Source organism: Sphaerodactylus townsendi, linkage group LG05, assembly GCF_021028975.2.
Source record: "Sphaerodactylus townsendi isolate TG3544 linkage group LG05, MPM_Stown_v2.3, whole genome shotgun sequence".
Lineage (NCBI taxonomy): Eukaryota > Metazoa > Chordata > Lepidosauria > Squamata > Sphaerodactylidae > Sphaerodactylus > Sphaerodactylus townsendi.
In genome coordinates, this window is record NC_059429.1 from 545642 (window position 1) to 559396 (window position 13755).

General features: G+C 51.9%; 1 protein-coding gene across 1 annotated transcript in view; it reads left to right on the forward strand.

Annotated features, from left to right (window-relative positions):
* The window catches only part of WDR18 (WD repeat domain 18), a 50503-nt gene extending 37547 nt beyond the window's left edge, over nt 1-12956 (forward strand). The window contains exons 9-10 of the mRNA XM_048497666.1: nt 10797-10865; nt 12190-12956. Coding sequence (XP_048353623.1) covers nt 10797-10865; nt 12190-12324 — 204 coding nt within the window. The 3' untranslated portion in view covers nt 12325-12956. The remainder of the gene's footprint in view (nt 1-10796; nt 10866-12189) is intronic.
* Nucleotides 12957-13755: the final 799 nt, after the last annotated feature.

Here is a 13755-nt window from a genome sequence, read left to right on the forward strand (position 1 = left end):
ATGGATATAATGTAAGGGCCGTGGTGGGCTCGGCTGCGCATCTCCTGTTTCTCAAGGAGAGGGTTTGGGTGGGGACACAGGTGCAACTCTCTTTGTAGCCTCTTGATGGAAATGGAGGCAGGAATTGCCCAGGACTGGGCCGTCTGGCCTGCAGAACGAGCAGGCACAGTTGTTCTGGTGCATTAAGTAACTGTCAGAACTTGTGGCTGCTCAGAGGCAACACGCTTGGGTAACTTTAAAGAATAAACTGGACCTCTTGCAATTGCGATTTGCCAGTCAAGGACTGTGAGCCAGATTCAGTAAATGGAATCTCCATGGCCATCAGCAGTTTCTCTGTGTATTTTTTATTTGTTACATTTACGTCCTTCCTTTCAGCCCCGAGGCAGCTAACAATAGAACCCCAGAATGAAACATCAGACCAGGGGAGAGATTGTTCAGGGGACACCAGATGAGATGGTGATAGAAGGGGACAGACAAATCTCCCAAGGCAGCCCCGGCTTTCCTCCTATCCAGCCTCAAGACAGGGCAACCCAAAACAGGGCATCAGAAGGGAAGCATCATGGTCAGGTGGGTACATGCGGGACAGAGTGGACCTTCAGATAAGAACATATAAGAACATAAGAACTAGCCTGGACTGTGACCCTTCAGACCAGTCCGAGGTGTCTAGTTAACCAGCATTCCCTGCTACTTCCTCGGGCAGTGAAAGTGGCCCACCAGGTGCCTCGGAGCTCTTCACGTGGCAGGGATGTGAAAGCAATGGTTCTCTTCTGCTGCTGCTCCTGAGCTCCTGGTACCCTGGTCTGCTAAGTTGGCAGCATTTGCAATCTGAGATCAAGGAGGATCAAGATTGTTAGCCAGAGAGATCGAGCTTCCTCCATAAATCTGTCCAAGTCTCCTTTTTTAGAAGCTATCCAGGTGTAGTGGTCATCACCACCTCCTGTGGTAGCATATCTCCAAACACCAATCACCTGCGTTGTGTGAAGAAGTGTTTCCTTTTATTAGTCCTAATTCTTCCCCCAGCATTTTTCAATGAATGCCCTCCTTGGTTCTAGGTATTGTGAGAAAGAGAGAGAAAAATTTCTCTCAGTCCAACATTTTCTATCCCATGCATAATTTTATAGACTTCAATCATATCCCCCCCTCAGACGCCCCCCCTTCCAAACTAAAAGAGTCCCAAACGCTGCAGCCTCTCCTCATAAGGGGAAGGTGCTCCAACTCTTCAACTCATCCCTCGCTGTTCCCCTTTTCTGCACTTTTTTCTATCTCTTCAATATCCTTTTTTGAGATGTAAGTAAACCAGAGACTGAACACAGTACTCCAAAGCGCTTGGTTTCACCACTGCTTTATATATATGGGCATGACAATCCTCTTGCAGTTTTATTATCAACCTCCTTTCCTAATGATCCCCAGCATAGAGTTTTTTGCCTTTTCACAGCTGCCATCGCTGAGTTGACATTCCCATGGAACTAAGACTCCAAATCCCTCTTCCTCTGGTCTGCTTGACCCCTTGTAGTGGATATGTGAAGTTTTGGATGTTTTGTCTTCTATGTTGCATCACTTTTGCATTTTAAGCTACACGTTGAACTGCATTTACATTTCTTAGCCCACCTCACCTACCTCTATCGCAAGGTCCACTTTGGAGCCTCTTTGTAACCTTTTGTGGTTCTCCACCTACCCCACATAATTTGGTATCATCTGCAAACTTGGCCACCATGCTACCCACCCCTACTTCCAGGTCATTTATGAATAAGTTAAAGAGCACTGGTCCCAAAGACGGGATCCTTGGGGACACCACTCCCTACATCTCCATTGCAAGAACTTCCCGATTTATACCCACCCTTGTTTCTGTTCTCCAACCAGTTTTTTTAATCCATAGAAAGGACTTCCCCCTCTTATTCCTCCTTCATTGCTGAGTTTTCTCAACAGTCTCTGGGGAGGAACTTTGTCAAAAGCCTTTGGAAACTAAGTAGACAATGTCCACTGGTTCCCCCCTTCATCCACATGCCTGCTGTTTACACCCTCAAAGAACTCTAGTAAGTCCTGTAAAGACAGGGACTTGTGCCTCTTCAAAAGCCATGCTGACTCCTTTCCTCAGCAGGTCTTGCTTTCTACATGTTTAATAATTTTATCTTTAATGATAGATTCCTACTAATTTACCAGGAACCAGATGTCAAACTGACTGGCTTGTAATTTTATGGGAGTCCCCTAGACCCTTTCTTTCTTAAAGATTAGAGTGACATTGGCCATCTTTCCAGTCTTCAGGGATGGGGAGGTGGCGAGATTTCAGGGATAGAGCTGTATATTATCGTAGAGAACATCAGCAATTTCATGCTTGAATCTCTTTAAGAACTCTTTGGATGAATGCAATCTAGGGCCAGGAGGATTTGGTAGCATTTAGTTTATCAATGGCTTCCAGAACTTCTTCCCTTGTCTCACTCACTATCTTTGCTAGTTCCCCTCGGATTCACCTCCTAAGAAGCTTGGATTCAGGTGCAGGAATTTTCCTCACACTTCCTCTTTGGGGTGAAGACAGATGCAAAGAATTCATTCAGCTTCTCCTGCAATCTCCCTGTCATCTTTTAGCACACACCTTTTGTTCCCTTTTCATCATCTAACCTTGGGCCTACCGCCTCTATAGCTGGCTTCCTGCTTTTGGATGTACTTGAAGAACTTGTTTGTTGCTGGTCTTGATGTTCAAGTAGCCATGCGTTCCTCTCATAATCCTCCTTTTTTTGCCTCCCCTTACAGCAGCTAACTTGTCTTCTTCTCTTTGCCACCATTTGTGTTCTCTCTGGTATTCTCTTCATCAGTTAAGTTGAACTTCCATTTTCTAAAAAGACATCTTTTTTTTTTCTCCTAATAATTTCTCTCAATAGCCTCCCTTTGTTAACCATGAGGTGGCTTTCTTTTGGACTGGGCGCTGCCTTTCCTAACCTACAAGGAACACCATTCCAGGCTGAGCTTTTTTAAGACTGTGTTTTTAAATAACCCTCCAAGCCCCTTTGGACAGTTTTGACTCTCTCTTTGATTTTCTCTTTCCAGCTTCCCTTCTGCACACTATCCCCCCCCTCATCTTTGGAGCAGAAATTTCTACCCTTTCTGAGCAGGCAAATGCTTAACTCTACATTGTGTAGTAGTTGTCACTTGTCTCACATGCAGAGATACTGAATCTGACAGCATTGTGGTCGCTGTTCCTCTATCGTCACAACAACACTGGGACTTTCCCACTCCAGGTCCTGGGTCCCACATAGAATTAGGATCTAGGATCACATCTCCCCTGGTTGGAGTTCTAGCAACCATCTGCTCTAAGCCACAGTCATTTAAGCATATCCAGGGAATGTTCTGTCCCTTACTATGACCTTGAACATGCATTTTTCCAGTTTATATGGGGATAATTATAATGCACTCATTACCAACGGTATTATTTTTGCTTTCTTTGTTGGCTCTCTAATTTTTCTTTTTCCATCTCAGAATCCTCTTTGTGCTTTTGGTCAGGGGGACTCCATAATATATCTCTAATGTTAAACTATGCTTCACCCCCCAGGCTGGTATTGATTATCCCACTATACCTCTGCACCTAGAGGAATCAGCTCCCCTGCATTGTCTATTTTTCCAGGTGACACTATGCTGCAATGTCTTTGGATGTAGAGGGCCACCCCACCCCTGTCAATACTCTGTCCTATCCTTCCTGTAGAGCTCGTAACCTTTGGGATAACAGCATCCCAATTGCTCCTCCTCTCTATTCCCACCACATGTCTCTCTGTGATGCCCACTATATCAATGTCCCTCCTTCAAAACTCCTGTACTCCAACTCCCCCCATTTTAGGCTCTAAGGCTTCTAACTATTAGCATAGAGACCACGTGTATACTCTGTCTCTGTCCCTAACCTGGGGATTTATGTGTGTTTGGCTCCTCTAGCCTTTTTGCAGACACTATCACTTCTATCACATTGCTATGCTCCCTCGGCTGGTGATGTGCTGGCTCCTGAACCATGTAGAAGCAGAATTTGGGGAACCTGCGACTCTCAGCTCAGAGGAATTAGGAGCACTTTATCAAAGCAGCCCCTGCCTAGATAGCCCCTACCAGCATGGCCAATTGGCCATGCTGACAGAGGCTGATGGGAATTGTAGTTCCTGAACATCTGGAGAGCCGCAGGTTCCCTACCCCTGATGTAGAAGAAGAAGAGTTTGAATTTATACCCTGCTTTTCTCTCCTGTAAGGAGTCTCAAAGCTGCTTACAGACTCCTTTCCCTTCCTCTCCCAGCAGCAACCTTGTGAGGGGTAGGTGGGGCTGAGATTTCTGAATGAACTGGAACTGGCCCAAGGGTCACCCAGCAGGCTTCCTGTGGAGGAGCAGGGAATCAAACCCTGTTCTCCAGATTAGAATCTGCCGCTCCTCACCACTATGCCACTCTGCCTGTAAAGGTCAGCGGCAGAACCCTGAGTTGGACCCAGAAACCATTTGAGAGCTGGTGCGGATGAGTCAGGACTGGAGGGATGGGGTCCCTGTGGCCCACTCCAGTTGACATCCTGGCGACAGCATTCTGCACCAGTTGAGTTCCCAAACGCTTGTCAAGGGCAGCCCCAAGCAGACTGTGTTGTGTGTTTATGTGAAGTGCTGTCCAACTTGCTGCGGCCGGATGAATGAACGGCCTGTCATTGGCAGCCTTGCTCAGGTCTTGCAAACTGGCCTTCAGCTTTCCTGAGTATTTCCTACATTGCATTACAATCATCTGATCTCACTTTTAGGGGAGCACACCCTAGAGTGGCCGGATCTTTCTGACCAGGAAAGACCACAGCTGGCGAAAAGTGCAGTTGGCCCCTGCTGCCCTTCTTATTCAGCAGCACCCCCAAGGCACTCCGGGACAGGGACAGACAGCAGTGGAATGGGAACGTCTTTGGTAGGCTGGAGGATCAGGGAGCAGTTTGCAGGGGAAGTGCCGGATGCAACTTTGGTACAACCTCGGGCAAGTTCTGTGTTCGGAGCTTTAGTTTACTAACAGGGTTGTTCTGTAGCTGTGAAAGGGGTGTGTGCTTCTGTGATGGGTAGTGTGGTGATCTCCGTGCTGGATGACTGTCACTCGTGCTGCCCAGGGCTGCCTTTGGAAACTGAAGTAGCCTCACTCTGCAAACCCCTCCCCCCACCTTAGCAGGAGTGAACACGCAGCACTTGCGATTATAGGCTGGACTTTTCGGCTGTTGGGTTGAGTTGAGTGTCAGCACAGGTGCAGAGGGTGTGGTTGGCTTCTACTGTCCAGTGAGCTTTCTGGCTAAGTGAGGGATTTGAAACTAGATCTCCTCAAACCTAATCTGACACTCCCACTAGACCACACTGCCCTTCGGGGTTTCTTGTGCCTGGAAGATGAAGCTGTAGATTTTCAAAGCCAGGCTGCTGACGTGAGGGAGACGCTTGACCACTGCAGCTGGACAGGGCAGTTAACTGAACAGCACAGACACGCTGGCTTTGCTGTTGCCAAAGTGACAACGGTCTCTCTCTTCTCCCCCAGTGCTGCTCATCAGGAAATTTGCACATGCAGCCGTGTGTGTGTGTGTGTCTCAAGTTTGCAAAAAAACTAAAACAAAACAAGAATTTGGGGCTAAGCCTCAAAACAGTGACACACACACACACACACCCATGTCAAAGTGTCAGGCCACAGGCAAAGGTGGGGGGGACCTGGCAGCTTGATCACATGATCAAATGGGATACCCCCTGTCCCCATGGGCAGTACACCCTTGCCCCAGAGCATGGCTTGACCCTCCAAGCAGGTCGGCTGGCGAGCATGAGAGCTGCCGGCTGGATTTGCTGGCTTCATCCATGCAGCACTTTGGTCTGCCAAGTCACACGTTGGGCCTGGCTAGAGCTGACCTTTTCCAGGTGGCTTGAAATCCTGGCTTCTGATGCTGGCTTGCTGGCCGGCCCGGTCCGGTCCGGGTTGCATCAGTTCAGACCTTTCCGTGGCTCCAGCTCCCCCTATGCTTCGGGGTGGCGTGATGTCCGAACAACTTGGCAGCAGCTGGCCAACACCGCAGTCTTCCTTTGCTCCCTGCTCGTATCTGTCTGTGTGTGCTGGGAACTTGTGCTGCTTCCATGAAGAGCCCCTGTTTTCCAGCGGCGGGAGGTCCAGACTGACACCCCCAGGATTGTTTTGGAGAGCCTGCAAGGGGTGCAGAGGCAGGCTGCTCTTGAGAAGAGCCGTCCCGTGTCCCTTGCAGAGTCAATCTGGCAGGCTGCTTCCTCCTGCTGCTGGGCTCAAGGATGTTTGGTTTTATTATCTCTCCTGTCCGTCATTCTCCCCCAGGAGACGGATGGGCTGTCGCCTGTGATGGATTAGCTCCTTGCCAAGGGAGGCCGGCCTGCTCCCAGCACAGGGGGTTTGTCCTTCTGGTTTGTGCAGGCGGTGAGGGGCACAGCCCAGAGCCCACCTGGGGTCACCCTGCACGCCACCTTGCTTGGCAAGAGCAGATTCCCAGAAAGATCCCTGTCAGTTCTGCTGCTCTCCTCTGCCCTTGTGAAGCACATCTGGGGCCCTTCCAGCTGCACAGAGGAAGGATGGTGATGGTGGGGCTGAGGAGCCACGGACAGGAACGCTTTCGCCGGGAAATCTGGCTAGCTTTCCAGAACCCTCAGGCAGTGCCATGCTGGGGCTCAACTGCCCTTGGGGGCATGGCCACGCCCCCTGGCCCGGCCCGGCTCCCCACACTTCTTCTGCCTGCCCCACTTACAGGAGCCAGGTGGGGCTTGGAGCGGGGATTGGATTGGATTGGCACCACAGTGGCAGGCCAGCTCCTGGACCACACGCTTCAGAAAACAGACACATATCAATATCACATATCATCACCTGGCCTTTTTCATTGGCTCCTGCTGTCCCCAGACCCTGGGGACAGCAGGAGCCAGCCTGCTGGGAGGACGGGGCTCGGTGGTGTGCGCCCAGAGACGTGGGATCCCTCATGTCCCCATTAGTGGTCAGCTGCTGCCCTCAGAGAAGGGGCTGCTTCTTCTGTGGAAAAACAGCTGAAGAAGAGGGGCTTGTAAATGTCACTGGCTCAGCTTTGCACCTTTTCAGTGTCACGCCCCGGCTGTGGCTTCTGGTCAGAGAGCTGCCGTCTCCTCAGAGTTTACGTGCCTTTTGTTGAAGCTAGTGAGTTTTCAAGGTATCGTTCTGCTTAGAATTACACTATGAATCATTTCCTCAGCTCTGTCTAAAATGGGACGGTGGCCTGGATAACGTCCTTCAAGGCCCTGGATGGAGGGGGAGAGTTTCATACTCAGTAGGTCATGTTAGAGCTGATGCAGAGTTGTGGTTAAGTTGTCGAACCCAGGTTCAAATCTCCAGGTGACCCCTTTATCTCAGCCTAGCCTACCTTACAGGGCTGTTGAGGACACGACAAAGGAAGACAGACATACGCACCAGCCTGAACTCCTGGGAGGAAAGTTGTTTTGCGAATATTACAGACCTGTTCCGGTAGATGCTCCTCAGTCTGGGATTGGCAGTGACCCCTGAGAACAGGTTCTGGGGCTCAGCTCTCAAGACCCCATTTTTAATCATTGAATTAATTTATTCAAACCATTTTATACCCCACCTTTCATCCCAGTGGGGGCCCAAAGCAGCCTCTCGATGGAGCTTCCGGGAGAACCCTGGGTGAATTTCCCCCGCGGGCCCTTGAAAATGTCTGCAACCTTCACGAAGAGGTCAGCTTGGGGGCCAGGTGGCGAGGCTGGTGCTGTGGTCTCCGCTGCTCCCTCCCCGCCACGGGGGAGGCCCTGGGGCCCTGTCCGTGGAGAAGCAGCCGTGGGCGGGGCTGACTGGCCAGTGGGCTGAAGCAGGAGATAAAGATCTCCTGTTTCTCCCTTATCAGCAGCATGTCAGCTCCCAAGTGAGAACAGCTGCTGCTCTAGGCCGCATGTCTGGATTTTCTGATGAGCTGCCTTTGCTGGGGGGGGGGGGGGGGGGCTCCATATTATGCGGGCCCTTTCTGGTAAGCACTGTGGCAGGGGAGGGGGGAGGGCAATTTTCTGGATCTGCTCATTTGGCCTGTGGGAGCCAGTGCAAGGCTTGCCTTCACCTCAGGCTGAAGGGTAGGTCTTTGGGGCAACTCCAGGCTTTTCTGCCTCCAGCCCCCCCTCCCCCCCCGTCTGACAATACTGACCGCTGGGCCAGCCACATCAGGGGAGTGGGGGTGGTCTCCAGGTGGGGCCACTTTCGGAGTCAGGAGAAGTCTGTTGTCTTTTCTTCCCTGGCATGGGGTGAAGGGCTGCAGAGGCCAGTGGGTGGCACACATCTGTCCAGTTTTTAGTTTTTGTGTGCTGCTTTGCAGGACCATCTTGCGGGGCAGTCAGAGAACTTTGAACGCTGCCCTCCGCTGGGTGGCCCAGGCCAGCCCGATCACCTCAGGTTGCAGCAGCTAATCAGGGTCTGTCTTGGTTGGCACTTGGAGAGGAGACCACTTGGGAAGTCCCAGGTGGCCGTGCAGAAGCAGGTGACAGAGGCCAGCCACCTCTATTCCTCTCTCGCCATGACAACCCCATGAGGGGTCACCAGAAATTGCGATTTTTGGCCCTTTCCTTCACCACGATCTCTGGTCCCTGGTGCTGCAGCAAGTATGTGGACACCTCCTGCTGTGACACAGAGACCATCTGAAGGGGGAGGGGGGGCAGGAGTGAAGGCCTACCCCATTCATACCCCAGACCTACCCCATTCATACACCCCTTGTCAAGGATTGGGCGTCCTTTGCCCCAGCCCCTCTCATTTCTGCCACTCAAGCCTTGGTGTCTGAGAGAGCCAGTGTGGTGTAGTGGCTGAGAGCAGGTGCACTCTAACCTGGAGAACCAGGTTGGATTCCCCGCTCTGCCACTTGAGCTGTGGAGGCTTATCTGGTGAACTAGGCTAGGCACAGCTCTTTGGAGCTCTCTCAGCCCCACAGGGTGTTTGTGGGGGGGAGGAGTCTGTAAGCCCCTTTGAGTCGTCTTCTCCTCCTCGTGGCTCCCTGCTACTTGGCTTTGCTGCCACCATTGCAGTTGGACCCTCGTAGGTCTAATTGGAACACCTGCTCCTTCTCCCACCTGGCTTGCTGCGGAAGCTCCGCTCTCTGAACAGATGAAGGCAGGGTCTTCCTGGCCGACGTCCCTTCCTGGCACTCTGTGAGCTTTGGGAAGAGCCCGGGCTCTTTTTCTGATTCAGCCTTGTCCTGGTTCACCCAAACTGTCACTAGACTACTGTGCAATTTTTGCTCCATTTGTCATGTTGTGTTAACATCACGAGTCCAAGTGAGAAAGGCAGACTACAGAGAACGTGAGCAAGTTTTAAAAAACACGTTAATCGATTAGCGTGGGGGCGGGGGTTGGACGAGTCAGATGACATTATGCCTCTTGACGCATTCAAAACCTGCCACAAACTTTATTCCGAAACTTCCAGAAGGATAACTGCGTTTGCTGCCAGCTCCACCCCCCACCAAGGGGGTCTTTGGTACTTTCATTCTCTCACATGAGCTTTTGTGTAGCGAAGCCCCTTTGTCAGGTGTTTGTGGCCAAGAAAGGCGGGAGGTTGGGGTCAAGGGGGATGGTGTAAAACTCAGAAGTCACCCGAGTTCAGTCAGTATTGTCAGACATGGAGATATATAAGAAGGGCTAGAGCAGCCCCGGCCATCGTTGGGTCCCCTGGAGACAGGATTAAGCTGCCTCCTAAACGAATTCATCCCTTTGAAGAATGATGACTGTTTAAAGTTGTCTAGGGAGACCAGAGTGTTCTGCATTTAGTCCCTGTGGCCACCAGAAGACAGCCGTTGGCATTTGGCCTGCCCCCACCTGGTGAAGCCCCACTCTGGGCACCTGGCCAAGCTCAGATCTGGCCACAAGGTCACTCTCTGGCAGTGGCTGGTCACCGTTAGCAGGATGCTGGGTGCACAGAGAAGCAGCTGCCGCCGCCACACTGATTAGGAAGGGAAAGGCAAGTGTTTATTGCGGAACTACATTTCGGATAGGAAAGATGAGAGACAGAGATAGCCTCCAGCAACAGTGCTCACGAGGGAAAGAGAGGGGTTTTTTTGGGGGGGCGGGGGCGGGACAGCCCTGAGACATCGGGCTGTCTGCTGAACAGCCGGGCGAATGAAACAAATGGGGGTGTCTTCAACCGCATAGAAAGCCCGATCTAGTTGACCTTTTGGTCAGTTCCTGCTCTGAGTCCTCTTCTCAGTTCCTTTGCATGCTAGACATTGCCACTCCCAACAGTAACACCCCTGCAATGTAGGTCAGTGTTAGGGGCCCGATGGTTCTGGGTGGGAGGGAGAGGCTGCTGAAGGTCGTCTGGGTCCAGATACTGAGTTCACGGCACAGGCAAGATTTGACCTGAGGCTGAGAGCATGTTGCATTTGAGCCAGGCCTTTGTGAGCGTCCAGGCCATGGGTCTGCACCGTAAGCTGCCCTGGATGCAGAGCACCCACTCGGCCATTCCTGTCCAGTCCTCCAATTCTGGCATTACTCCTGGAAGAACGCTCAAGGCCTATTTGTGTTCCGCCCTAGCCTGTTGTTACTGATGTGCGACGTGCGTTGCCGTCCTTCGCGTTCTGTCAGATGCTGTCAGATTTGCGTAGCTCTCTTAAGAGATTATCCGTCCACTTCTCCTTCACGGCGCGATGCTCTGTCAGGGAGTACAGACGGGCTCACTCATTCCCGGTGCCGTGCTGGAGGAGCAGTTGGGTGCCAGCCAGACGTGTGTTAATTACTGTTTTCTTGCTTGAAACTCCGCACAGTGCTGCTGCTGCTGCTGCTGCTCAGCCAGTCTCTTTTTTTCCTCTTGCAGGGAACCGGTGAAAGCTACTTGGAAAAAGCAGAGCGTTTGTACTCCCAGATGTGTTTGACAAGAGAGAAGGTGAGAGGCTCCACCTGCCCCCAAATATCCACATTTGGGGCAGCTGAGGGAACTATAGACCAGGTTCCTGCACCTCTTTTTAAAACGGGTCAGCCGTTTCCAGATGTTGTCAGTCCCTTCGTGGAGGCAAAAAGCCCCTTTATTTATTTATTTATTTATTTAAAACATTTCTTAGCTACCTTTTGGAACTCAAAGTGCCTTGCATTGCAAATGAAACTGCAGTTATGAAAAATACACCAGCATGGTGTAATGGTTAAGAGCAGGTGCAGTGTAATCTGGAGGCACCGGGTTTGATTCCCTGCTCTGCCACTTGAGCTGTGGAGGCTTATCTGGGGAATTCAGATTAGCCTGGGCACTCCCACACACGCCAGCTGGGTGACCTTGGGCTAGTCACAGCTTTTCGGAGCTGGGTTTTTGTTGGGGCGGGAGGGAAAGGAGATAGTGAGCCGCTTTGAGTCTCCGTACAGGACAGAAAGGGGGGGGGGGATATAAATCCAAACTACTACTATTATTACTACTACTACTACTACTCCTCTTCTTCTTCTAACTAGTCAGATGAAGTCCGAAATACAACCATCTTCATCTGCCTCCTGCAGGTCAAAAGAGAGGGGGCCGGGCGTACCTCCCTGGGGAGGTTGCTCTGTAACTGTGGGGCTGCCCCTGGGAAGGCCCTTTCTCATGTGCCGCCTTCTTCCTGCCTGTCAGGAAGTGCCTGTGCAGCGATGACCTCCCACCCACCGCCCATCTAGAGGCTGCAGCACCAGCAGTTCTGAAGAGAGCGTCTGCGCGCATTTTGGATATATCGTCTTGGGGGCTTGTATCTAGTTTTAATTAAAATGCCTCCAGTGGCAAAGTTAGCCATTGCTGGAAACAACCGGATTTTTTAGACAGAGGGACTTGTGGAACCCCTCCTAAGGAAGGGTGAATTAGCTCTTTCCATCCTCTCCTCTCCATGGAATTTTGGGCCTTTCTGGATCTTCGCCTCATTCTGTTTCCTGCCAGTCAGTCATACCTTTGGAGCAGGACACACATTCTACTGTAGATTAAAATCCTAAACATCTAAAACTTTCCAAGCCCTAGAGTGTGGTGGGGTTTTCGGGCTGAAGATGCCAGCCAGACAGATGCAGGCGAAATGTCAGGAGAAAATCCTACTTGGAACATGACCATACAGCCCGGAAACCCCACCACACCCCAGTGATCCTGGCCGTGAAAGCCTTCGGCAAGGCCTGTTTGGGGGGCTGAAGGCATGGCGATTGTCAGGCTCTGAGACCCCCCTCCCGTGGGGCTGCTTTTACCTCCTCTCACTGTAACCCTTTCGTTTCAGACCCTCATGGGTGACCAAGAGCAGCTGAAAATGCAGGTGACGGAGCTGGAGGAGGAGGTGGGCACGCTGCGGAAGATCAACAAGAGCCTTTTCGACTTCTCCAGCCGCATCATAACCAAGCCGGGCAAACAATAGCCCCGGCCCACACTTGCGCCTCGAGGGAGGAGAGGAGCAGGCCGACGCTTGCCTTGGATGCAGAGGACACTGCCCTGCTTGCACTGAGGGCTCTTTCCTGGGGGGAGCACGTCCTCGGGGGCCTCTCCCTCCATGTTTCACAGCTGCAAAGGCCATTTCGCCCACCAGACGCTGCTCTTTTGCAACTTGGCACCTGTGAGCCAGGTGAAAAACTGCTGCCTGGGACAGAAGAGAGTCTGGAAAGCTGTGGTCTGCCTGTGATATTGAGGCCTTCCCTGGATGCTGCGTGAGAACAGTGACGCCCAACATACAGATACGCAGACCTCTTTAGATACTGTTCTACGACGGTGCTGTTTCAGAACCTGTTTTTATACCTGAAGCTAGTTTTGTGGGGTCTGGTTTTTGGGGAGCAAGGGTACCCCCTTTGCATAGTGGAGAGAGAATTTGCCTCATCCCAACTGGAGGTCTCTTTCTAGCTAGCTGTAAGACTGTGGCAAATGGCCCCCAAGGCTAGGACACTTTTTGTACCAAATGAGGTGGGGGGGGGGAGGGTGTTGGGATGGGGATTGTATTTCCAAAGGCTTCCTTCCCTTTCTGGGAAAAAACTAAACTCCCCGTTTATAATAATCCAGCATACATTGCATTTTTCTTCTTGAGCTGCTTGCTGTCCACATGCGAGGAGATGGGGCAGTCCTATTCTATCCGCTGCTTCCATAAACAAGCCTGGTGAAACACCCTCCAGGACGAGCTTCCCCCGCCCCTTTGTGGCAACATAATGGAAGACACCTGAATTTGTAGCCACTTTTGGGGGCTGGGATCCAGTAGATACGTGTTCTGGGAATCATGATTTTCTCCAGCTCAAGGATCCTTTGCCGACAAATTGCTGGTGGACGGGCCAGACAGAGAGCGCCCCCCGCCGCCCCCAGGCTCATCCAGTCCGGGGGTCGTTAGAGGTGTGTGCACTGAGTGTGCCTGGGCCTGTGTCTCTTGGGAGGAGGGAGCTCCGTTTGCAACCCCAGACTGGGAAGCTTTGCCTACAAGCTGACGGGAGGGGCACCCGCTGGCCGGGCCTGTTCTGCTGGGCTCAAGATTTGGGCAGAGGTGCTGCCTGCTTGTTGGGGGAGGCCTGGCAGAGAGCTTGCGTGTGTGTGTGTGCTCGCGCACACGCACAGTCAGGTCACAGGTGACTTATGGCGACCCCACAGGGTTTCAAGGCATGAGTCATACTGAGGTAGTTTGCTTGTGGGGAATCTGGCTTGGAGCCCCTTTAATCCTGTGCTGCACACCCAGGAGATAACCCAGGAACAGCAGTGGCCTAGTGGTGAAGAGCAGGTGCACTGTAATCTGGAGAACTGTGTTTGATTCCCCGCTCTGCCACCTGAGCTGTGGAGGCTTATCTGGGGAACTATATTAGCTTGTGCACTCCAACAT